The sequence below is a fragment of the Microchirus variegatus genome (assembly GCF_963457635.1).
Source record: "Microchirus variegatus genome assembly, chromosome: 16".
Taxonomy (NCBI): Eukaryota; Metazoa; Chordata; class Actinopteri; order Pleuronectiformes; family Soleidae; genus Microchirus; species Microchirus variegatus.
The window spans coordinates 16,117,317-16,128,715 of record NC_139817.1 but is presented as its reverse complement, the minus strand read 5'-3'; the positions used below and the strand labels follow the sequence as shown (position 1 = coordinate 16,128,715).

At 40.7% G+C, this 11,399-nt stretch overlaps 1 protein-coding gene across 1 annotated transcript; it reads left to right on the top strand.

Annotated features, from left to right (window-relative positions):
- Nucleotides 1-3,799: 3,799 nt before the first annotated feature.
- On the top strand, nucleotides 3,800-11,077 carry skor2 (SKI family transcriptional corepressor 2; the record flags this gene model as incomplete). Its single annotated transcript, XM_083902484.1, has 7 exons — nucleotides 3,800-5,773; nucleotides 6,274-6,340; nucleotides 7,085-7,162; nucleotides 9,776-9,841; nucleotides 9,938-10,036; nucleotides 10,150-10,217; nucleotides 11,021-11,077. 7 exons carry the CDS (start codon nucleotides 3,800-3,802, stop codon nucleotides 11,075-11,077), a joined length of 2,409 nt encoding a protein of 802 aa, XP_083758610.1.
- Between the last annotated feature and the right edge of the window lie 322 nt (nucleotides 11,078-11,399).

The following is an 11,399-nucleotide window of genomic DNA, read 5'->3' as shown; positions in this document are numbered from 1 at the left end:
TGCACAACACAACAGTAAAGGAAGTTATTGCACCTTTATTTTGTCATCATAAAAACCCTCTCACCTCTACTATTCCTTAAAAGTACTTTTATTTTTGCTCTATTCTATAAATATAAATAGATTTTTTTCTAGTCTTGAACAGTGAAAAAAAAGTCACATTTCACTTTCCTGTCCCAGACATGAAACATGGTCCAAAAATAATCTGTCCTGAAAAGAATTTAATTAAGTTGTTTTAATTAACGAGGGCAAAGCACTTCACAGAAGAAATCTTCTATTCATTATTCAGACTTTAAACAGATCCCTTCTATATTTACTTTATTTTCTCTTATTGCAGACATATTTGCCTGCATTACTTACATGTACACATTGCATATGCATATTTTTAGCAGCAGAGGTGAGCGAGCAAGAGGAAATCACTCCCCCTGCTCACTTTTTTTTCTGGCACATTAAATAATCCCACACACTGTATGTGTGTGTGTTTTTGGAGGCCGTCTTCAGGTGACTTGTCACTGCCATTTATAGCACAGGTTGTTAGAGCTGGGAGCTTCTCTCTCCTGACCCTCAATTACAACAGATAATATAGGGCTGAACACAGTGTGTGTGTGTGTGTGTGTGTGTGTGTGTGTGTGTGTGTGTGTGTGTGTGTGTGTGTGTGTGTGTGTGTGTTTGTGTGTGTGCTTCCTGCTGCTGCTGCTCATCTCCGGGGAGCAACCTGCACATGTATCAGGAGAGTCGTGTTTCGAAAAAAGCCTCCTCAGCGTTGAATGTGCCTGGTATCAGCTCCACTGACAGACTTTACTCTGATCCCTGTGCAGACTGTCTCTCTGTCTGTCTGTCTCACTGTCTCTCTGACGATATAAGATCCTTGGATTTACAGTGGAACGGCAGCAAAGACATGACCAAAAGTATAGTAACGATAGTCAATATAATAAACCATGCATTTTAACATGTATGAGTGAGTATTAGGGTTGAGCCGATACAGATACCACTCATCGTCGCCTATATAGAGAAAAATGTCACACCGGACAGACTAATAATGTAAATATAATGATAATAATAATAATGATCATAAAAAAATATCAGCAATTTAGCTGAGTCATGTTTGTTTTACACAGTCAGAGAATTGTTTGTTTTGTAAACAGCTTTAAAAAAGTTATAACATTGACTGATATCAGACTGATATCGGTGCAAACTCAAAGGTTGTGATATCGGTTTCAGTATCAGATGCAAAAAAAGTGATGTCCCTTATGAATATATTGTATATATATATATATATATATATATATATATATATATATATATAGAAAAAGTATTATGATAATAAAGAACTTGCAGTATAGACTGTGAATAACTAGAATTTACTCACTCATAATGTTGCTCCACACTGTGTCTGTTTCTAATACCAACATCATCTGCTCTCTGCTGTGTGTGTGCGTGTATGCGCGTGCATGTGTGTAGTCACTTTCTCCTGGTGTCAAATTAATTTAAAATTAATATCCATTAATTCACTCATATAGTGATTATTACATTTGCGAAAACATTTTATTAAATCATAAAATGGGTTTTATATGCGTGTGTGTTGGTGTGTGGGGTCGTTTCGTGCACGCGCAAATGTGCACGATCGTGCACCTCCACGGCTCGTGGGTTTTTTTTGTCGGTGGCGTTAGTTTGACTTCTCTGAGTGGCAGCGCGTGTGAGTGTGGTATGTGTGTGTGTGTGTGGGGTGTGTGTGTGTGTGTGGGGGGGGTGTGGTGAATGGTGGGCTGAGCTCGCGCTGCACGCCAATCAAACTCAAGGCAGGTGGAGAGAGCGCGCGCGAGAGAGAGAGAGGCAGGGAGAGAGAGAGAGAGAGAGAGAGAGATTAGGAGGGCGCGTGGAGTCTCTGAAAGGCGAATAAAGGCGGCGCGAGCGGCGCAGTTTACTCACATCTCGCACGAGCAGCAGCAGCGCACGCGTCCGTCACGAGCTGGTTGCGTTTTTCTTTTTATCTAGCGGATACAATTAACCGAGATCTCTTTTTTTTTGTCGTTCACGTGATAAAAATGCGTGTTTTAAAACTGTCCAGGAAACATCGAGTTCTCCCGTGACGTGGTTTTGGTTTGTTTGTCTGTTTTTATTTTTGTTTATTAATATTTCTGACGCAGTTGGGATTATTCGTGGAGTCAAAGGTAAGAAGGGCTCTCAATTTACAGATATGAAGTTGTGTGAAATGTAAAAAAGAAAGGAAATAATTGATCATGCGCGTGCAGCAGTGACATTAATATTATTATTATTATTATTATTTGTGTCTCGGCCTACTTGTCTGATATTGTCTCTAAGTTCTATGGTATTTGTGCAGCACTTTATTAAAGGCCTGTTCTCCTTGAATTATTTATGAAACTGTATATCTTTATTATAACACATCATTTCCTTTAACTCACTGAGTTCGGAGCTAAACTCTATAACTCTGTAAATCATTGAATTGTTTGCTGAAGTTGTGTTGTCGTCAGCTCACGTATTTTAATGACGTGAGCTGACGACGTTATTATAGTCCATAACATTGCGGCGTAATATGAAGTCACAAGTTGACGCTGTTCTTCGTTTCGTTTCGTTTCGTATCTATCGTATCGTACGATATTATAATCAACGCCTTGTTATCCCATCTTGTTATTACCCTACTTCAATATATAATAATAATATTAATAATAACTAAAAAAAAATGCCATATTAATTGATGGAAATAAACGACTCTGTTTAGTTACTCCATTTTTTTACCCTGCAAAAAGTATTTTGGTGTTTTTTTTAAAAACCAAAATACAAATATGAAGCTCGAAATGTCGGAAATTAGATGAACTACAGGTAAAATGATAATTCCCATTTCTGAGTCTTTATGAAAACAATTTTCCAAAATTATTGTAAACTTTGAAATGTTTTTTATTTTTGTACACTCATAAAAATACAGTGTCATTTGTTTAAATTTAATATATATATATATATATATATATATATATATATATATATATATATATATATATATATATATTAATAACAAAATAATGTCAATTACAGCAGAACCTCTTATAAAGAAAGGATAAAAAAAACGAAAGCACATTATTTTATTGTGATGCACTATTATTGTTAAACCCAGCTTCTTTTATTTTTATATGTATATATATATATATATATATAAATATAGGAATTAATATCAGCGATTAGATTATGCTCTGTGTTTTATCAGTGAGATTTGGACCTTTAGTCAAATGATGTGTGAGTTTTAACTTTACACATAAACTTTACACTTAAATGTATTTTCATCTAAGTGTTTATCATCTTTCATGATTTACTTCATAAAATAATAATAATAACATTACTTTGCTGTGAATGTGAATGGAAATCAACTTTATAAATAAAATACAACACAGAGTGTGATTTTAGGAAAAGCAAATCACTGAACTTCAAATACCAACAGTAACATTTTAACACGTATGCATTTTATGTACTATAAACATCAAAGCTCCTCACTGAATGTAATTTTGCAATTTATAATAATTATTCCAACTAATATTAAAGATTTCAATTGACGTTCAATTATTTATTAAATATATGGTTTGATTTAGTGAAAAATTGGTTGGCTGTTTATTTGGAAATTAAATTAATGCACTTTAATTACATGTAATCATAATGTAATCATCATTTATTATTGTTTTAATTCCTATACGTTTTTACAGCAACACATGTTGATTTTCTTTCTTCTCTTTCTTTCTTGTCTTTCTTTTCTTTATTCTCTTTCTCCAGGCCGCTCCCCAGTTTTCCTCCAAGCATGGACAAATCCCACCTTTCTGCCTCCAATGACATCATCATGACAGGTTCAACAGGCTCCTACCAGCAGGAACCTCTGACTCCGCCCAGAGCCGCCCACCACCACTCCTCATCTTCCTCCTCGCCCTCCTCCTCCTCCTCGCCCCTCAAGCCCAATCAGGTGGGCCAGGTCACCCTGTACGGCATCCCCATCGTCTCCCTGGTCATCGACAACATCGAGAGACTTTGCCTGGCGCAGATTTCCAACACGCTCCTGAAGAACTACAGCTACAATGAGATCCATAACCGGCGCGTGGCGCTGGGCATCACGTGCGTCCAGTGCACTCCGGTGCAGCTGGAGATCCTGCGCCGCGCCGGTGCCATGCCCATCTCCTCTCGCCGATGCGGCATGATCACCAAGCGCGAAGCCGAGCGCCTGTGCAAGTCTTTCCTGGGCGAGAACGCGCCGCCCAAACTGCCCGACAACTTCGCCTTCGATGTGACGCACGAGTGCGCCTGGGGTTGCCGTGGCAATTTCATCCCGGCACGCTACAACAGCTCCAGAGCCAAGTGCATCAAGTGCTCCTTCTGCAACATGTACTTCTCCCCGAACAAGTTCATCTTTCACTCCCATCGCACGCCAGACGCCAAATACACGCAGCCCGACGCCGCCAACTTCAACTCGTGGCGGCGACATCTCAAACTCAGTGACAAAATCCCGGCAGATGAATTAGTTTATGCGTGGGAGGACGTCAAAGCCATGTTTAATGGAGGAAGCAGAAAGAGAGCGCTGCCCTCGTCGTCACACTGTTCCTCACTGGGATCGATGAAGAGCCTGTCGGGGTCAGTGGGTCCTCACATGATGGGCCCCGACCTGGGCGCTCAGAAAAGAGCCCGCTTTGAAGACGACGACGATCTGGATGGAGGCAGCATATCGCCCCGTAAAGCGCCGCGCAGCTACCCAGTCATCCCCGTCCCGAGCAAAGGCTTTGGCATGCTGCAGAAGTTCCCTCCCACGTCGCTCTTCCCCTCACCGTACCCGTTCCCAGCGTTCGGCCTCTGCCAGCAGAAGAAAGAGGACAGTGATATTTCTGCAGGGCAGAAAGGAGCAGGGCTCTCTGGTCTGCTGTGGCCCGGCCGCAAAGACACTTTTTATCCTCCTTTCTGTATGTTCTGGCCACCGAGAGCAGCAGGAGGAATCCCCGTCCCCACGTATCTCCAGCCTCAGCCCAGCGCCCTCTCCTCCCTGGCTGAAAACCCTTCTCTCCGTCAGGCCTTCCTGGATCTGTCAGACCCCAGCGAGGCTGGAGCTGTAGCTGGGAGTGGAACTGGAGTCGGCGCAACCATCGCCTCAGGCAGCGGAGCCACAACGCCAAGACCTGGGCTGTTTGACCCCGACTGCTCAGCGGTGACCCCTGACCTCCGCCCGGTGACATCAGAGGGTTGGCTCAAACTCCTGGACGCCCCGACTCTCCAAACCAGGAAGCCGAGCTACGGCTCCGCCTTCCGTCCCGTCGTCAAGGACTCGGAGAGCATCGCCAAACTGCACGGCAACAGTGGAGGAGTCGCCGTGGCGACGGACGAGGACTTTGTTGTCGCCGGGTCAGACCGACATCACCGGCTCTCGCCCACCAGCAGCTGCAGTTACGGAAGCGAGAGCGGGGGAGAAGCAGAGGGAGTGGACAGCGAGGAGGAGGGAGAGGTGGACGTGGAGTCGTCCAAGCAGGACGAGGAGGAGGAAGGGAGTTTCACGAGCAGGCCACCACAGACTCAAACCACCTTGTACCTCCCCGTGCTGAGCGACAGCACTGGAGAGGAGCGGGGGAAGGAGCGAGGGAGCGGCGCCGCATACCCCAGCGCCTCCCCCCCTCCCTCCTCCTCCTCCTCCTCGGACCCCATACAGCAGGAGTCCCCCAGCCTGCCCGCCTCCCCTCCAGCCAGCCTGCCGCTCTCCAGCTCCAACCCGCCTCACCGAGAGGACCCGGCTTACAAAAATGTAAATATCCCCCCAGGCCACTTTAGCTAATTATTATTTAAATGGTGCTGCAGTCAGGCAGTGATGTGATCTGCATAAGCAGATTGATAGGCTGCTTTTTCCTCTCCTGCAGAAATTGAAACAGTCACCCCACTCTGATCCCGTCTAATAGGCCCGGGCGTAGATTGTTTAATAGCCACGGTGTGTTTGTTCTCCCTCTGTCACCTCAGCCTGTTAGGGCAACTCTAATCTTTAACCTGTCGACTCCCACATTAACCAGGGGGAGGAGGAGGAGGAGGAGGAGGAGGGAGACACAGAGCCAATACAGCTCACTGATTCACAGGGAAATGAGTTTAAAACGTTAAATCAGTGACATTTTTACACAGAAATAAAACCATACAGGTGCTACTCTGACTTTATAAGACAGTTATAATATTCTGCTGTGTTGTTGTAGTACATTAAACACTTTATAACAGTTATTAAAACAAAAATGCTAATTGACTGTTTAAATGATTTTTCAGAGTCACAAAAACAGAGACGAAGGTCTACCTGCGTATGCAACAACCAAAGACAGCTCCAGCATCTCTGGTGAGTACAGACATTTTTTACATTATATTTGTTTCTCCTTGTGTAAATAAGACAAACATTTCACTTTTAAATTCACATTCAAATTGTGTTAAAAACATTTTATTCATATAACCTTTGTTATATTGATAGTGAAGAAACTTATATTGTTATAAATTGATATTGACTTATTGGCTAGCGCTTTTAAAAGCCTATGTGAAACACTTAAAACACACACGTATATATATATAGATATATACATATATAGATAGACAGATACACTACATCTTCCAGCCTGCAGTTGTTTTAGTGTGTTTTGTTTCGATCAGATTTTTTTACAGCATTTGATCAAAGCGGCGTTACAGAATCTATCTCAGCAAACTATTACACTGTGCGTCTGATCAGACGCCCGAGTCAGGTGTATTATGGCGTCTTTTGTTTCATTTATTGTCTGAGTGAGTGCTTTTATAGTGTTTGGCCGCATCCCCGCGAGGCTCGTATTCCTGGTGACGTTTCATTTGCTCCTCTCATCTCTCACTCTGACCCTTTTTATTTTCTGTGTTTTGTGACATTGCACCCACAAACACACACACGCATGGCCCATCGCGTTGGCCCACATGTGCATGCACACGGGGGAAAAGGACACGCACGCGGTGGTACCCACACTTAGTTATCTCCACATGTCTGGAAGAAGCAGCAGCTCAACCAATGGGCCTTAGTGAATTTCTCCTTATCCTGTGTCTGTCTGTGTCTCTCGTTTTCTCTCAGACGATAACAAAGAGCAGAGTAGTTTCTTTGCACCAGAGAGCGAGACGACAGCGCCGGACTACTGGAGGGAGAGCTCAGGTACATCACTGTACTATGCTCGCTTATGTTTCTGTTTATTTATCTGCATTGTGGCTGCTGAAGAAAAGCAAAAGAAGGTTTCTCTGTGATTTTGAATCTCGTATCCCAGAGCAGCAAATTTACACAATTTATATTAGATAATTAAAGATAATCTTTTTCTTCATGTAAAAGTGACTTTAGTCCTGAAACAGAAGTTGGCATATTAAAAAATACAATTCCAGAAAAAATTAATCATGAAAGTTAAACATACAAACCAACACTAATTTATTAAATCAGCAAAAAGCAGCAACATCTCCAATTAATTTCCCCCTACACAGAATACAATAGAAGTAGATCACATACTGTATATAAAGCCTAAAAATGAAAACACACAAAATAAGTACAATGATAAATAAATAATGTAACATATCAATAAAACACCATATTTATAGATGCAAGAACACTGTAAAAAAATAAACAAACAAAAGTACAACTTTATTAAAAAAGTGACTTTTCTTGCACAAAAGAGTGTGAGTGTGTAAAATCTCCTGCACCTCCTCTTGTATCAGACACATATTCACACAGAGATGAACCAGACAGCGTCTCCTGCTACAGTCACTCTCTTTAGCAGCAGCAGTGGCAGCAGCAGTGTCGTCGTCACCGTCGTTGTCGCCTCCACGGCTGTTACTCTTTGGGGGGCCGTTATAGTTCAACAAGAAAACATCAGCTCAGAGATAAGCAGCCGCGTTAGCAATCTTCATCCCGGGCACCATATTGCCGTCGACACGTAATTGCCTTTTTTTTTTTTCTTCCCCCTTCCTCAGCGCAAAAAAAACCCTTTCCTGTTTGAAAAAGATCACAGCTTATTGCCTTTTTATATCTGTCAGGAAGACATTAAAAGTGCTTTATGACATCTGTGCCAACATTTATATCTACACCCCCCTCCCCACCCACACACACACACACACACACCCTTGTACACTCCCCCTACACACACACAGCGTAATGATCCCCGCGCATAATGTATAATGTATTTCGAAAAATTACACGAAACAAATTAAATGAGACCACCTTTCCCCTGATTGCCAAACGTCTCCCTGGGCGGTGGGAAGCTCTACGTGATTAGAAGACCTGATTCCTACGAGTCCCCCCCCCCCCCCACATAACCCCCCCTCTACTGTCTTTAAACTCTCCCTCTGTTTCTAGGGAGAAAAAATAATCTAATTTTCCATTTATGTAATGCAAACCGCCTTGGCTTTGACTATTCACGGTTAATTGACTGTCAAACGAGGTTGTTATCCTCGGGCACTGTCTGCAAATTTGCTTGTCAAATGAGACAGAGAGAGGAGGAGAGGAGAGATCTCTCTGCTCTAAACGAGAGAGGGAGAGAAGCAGAGAGAGAGAGAGAGTCTTAAGGAGCCGATACATGAAACAACTGGGGGAGAATATATATATTTATATCGACGGGGCTGGATTGCTTCATTTAAGATTCAAAATGTTTGCACAAACACACACTTTTCAGACTGAATCAACAAGTGATCTCGTCGAACGTTAAACAGCAAAAATAAAAATGATTATGAAGGTAGTGTATGGATGTAGAGCTGCAACTAGCGATTATTTTGGTAATCGATTAATCTGTAATCTGATTATTTTCTCGATGAATCGTTTAGTTCAGAAAATGTCAGAAAATGTTAAAAAACGTTGATCAATGTTTGTCAAACCTGGAAATGATGATGTTCTCAAACATCTTGTTTTGTCCACAAACCAAAATTATTCAGTTTTAATGATTTCTTTGTTATGTGGAGCAAAGAAGCAAATAAAATATTCACATTTAATAAGCTAAAACAATCAGAAATCTTGTTTTAATCATGAAAAAAGCTTAAAACCGATTAGCGATTATCAAAATATTTGGCCGTTAATTTAGTAATCAATTAATAATCGATTCATCGATTAATCGTTTCAGCTCTATATGGATGTATTACACTTGTAGACTCTCGTTTACGGCTCCTGCAGCAGTGGTGGCTGCATTCAAGCATAAAAAGATGCACAATAAGTACAATTGACATTTAAAGCAACAGAGTACACTCACCTACAAATTTCATGCCCATATTATTTATATTTTGGCTATATCATATACATGTTTTTCTATTTTTATTACCATTTTTTTTTTCGTCCTTATTCCATTTTTATATTCTTTTTTTTTATTTTCTGTGTGTTTATACTGTTTATTACCTTTATTTTTTTTAACAATATTTATTCAGATTTCCCCCGTTGTGGTGCTAATAAATGATTATGTCTATTTTTATGTCATTATATAGTTTATCTGACAGACCTTTAAAGGTCTTTGCTGTCTTTTAATCTCACAAACATCATCAAAGTGTTGTTGTAGCAGAAGGACCCTGAACATGTAGTATATAGAATATAGTGTAGTATATACTAACACTGACACCCAGAGGCCAAGGTGGGAATTACAATCCTTATCTATAAATAAACTTAAAGAGTTTGAAGAAATTGAGCTGTTTTCACACAGTTAATGCGTAAATACAGTCGGAAGAAGAAAGTTGGGATGGTCTTGTGTCTCAGACATGATTTAAAAATCAAATGGTGACGGTTTAAATGTCTTTGTGTTTTCAGGTGATCAGAGCCAAAGAGCTGCCTCTCCTGTTCCACTAAAGAAGGACGTGGAGAACATGGAGAAAGGTAAAGATGTTAATTTGAGCTGCTCGCTTCTTTCTCAGCTCCCTCAGAACGTATCTCTAACAGAAATATCCCGTCTCTCTTTCTTTTCTTCTTCAGAGGAGCTTCAGAAGGTTTTGCTGGAGCAGATCGACTTCAGGAGGAGACTGGAGCAGGAGTTTCACGCTCTCAAAGGCACCACGCCATTTCCCGTCTTCCGTAAGTCACGTTTGGATCATTCTGGAACAGTCCCATTATTTTCTTCTTATCACTAGTTCTCCTGTCTTCTCCTGTATTCAGTCGCTCATCGTAGATCTTTACGCTCATTTCAGATAATTTCCAAGACCAGATGAAGCGGGAGCTCGCCTACAGAGAGGAGATGGTCCAACAGCTACAGATGGTGAGACTGCTAATCATTCAATCTTATTTTTATCCACAATATATTGGTATTCATTTAGAGAAAAAAAATCTAATTTCATGAATTACATCTCAATAAATGATGGTTTTAGTCTTCTAACAAAAAATAAAGATGTTATTGACTGTGAATTCTAAGCCATGTGTCAAAACTGCAGTCATATTAGAATTGAAGACAAACTAAAGTCAAAAGGACTGAGCAGGACACTTGTGTTGTTGCTTATTTGTCCATCAAAAGACAGAAACAATCATGTAGTTTGTCTTTCACGGGTGACGAGTTCCTCTGCCGAGCGTTTCCGTCCACATCAATCACGCGAGCAGCTGGCAGTCGCACTGACAGACGGTGTTTGTCTTTGGCTGTTTCTGACACACACGCGCTACAGTACACGCTTGTGTGCACACAATCGCAGAGAACACACACACACACACACACAAAGAGAGGGAGCTGCATTCTTGTAACCACAAAGTTACGCAGCTGAACATGCATTCAAACTCATTTACGGACACATAATATGCATCTACACGGAGCAGATGGAAGCGTCTGAGAGTAAAAGTGACTTTAATTTTCACAAAGACAAAGTTAAAATGAACCCCAACTTTATTCATTTTATGTCGTTAGAAATCAAAGTTCTGTTTTGTTTCCGTCTTATTTCTCATGTGGTTTTCAAAACTCATGTTGTTACTGGACCAGAAAATCCTTTAAATACTGATAAGGTTTAGTGAACGTAAATTAAGTCTTGTCCATCCATGATTGAACTAACGTTTACCTCGTGCTGTTGTTTCTTTCAGATTCCCTACGCAAACATCATCAGAAAAGAAAAGATCAGCTCACATCTCAACAAGTAGCAGAAAGAAAGGTGAGAGTTATTTTAATTTTTTTTTAATAATATTATTATTAATAATAATAATAATAATAATAATAAATTTTATTTGAAGCGCTTTTCTAAGTTCTCAAAGAGATATGTGAATTAAATTCACATATTAAAAATTTAATTAAATATAGATTTTGACAATTTACAATCAGAGCAGGGGGAACATACAATTATTTTATGATTCTGCCGATTTAAAATATGAAATTCAAGCACCTTTTTTGCTGTATAACAGCAGAACATTAACCTTTATCTACCTTGTGTTGCAAACAATTATGATACTAATGTTTGATTCTGCT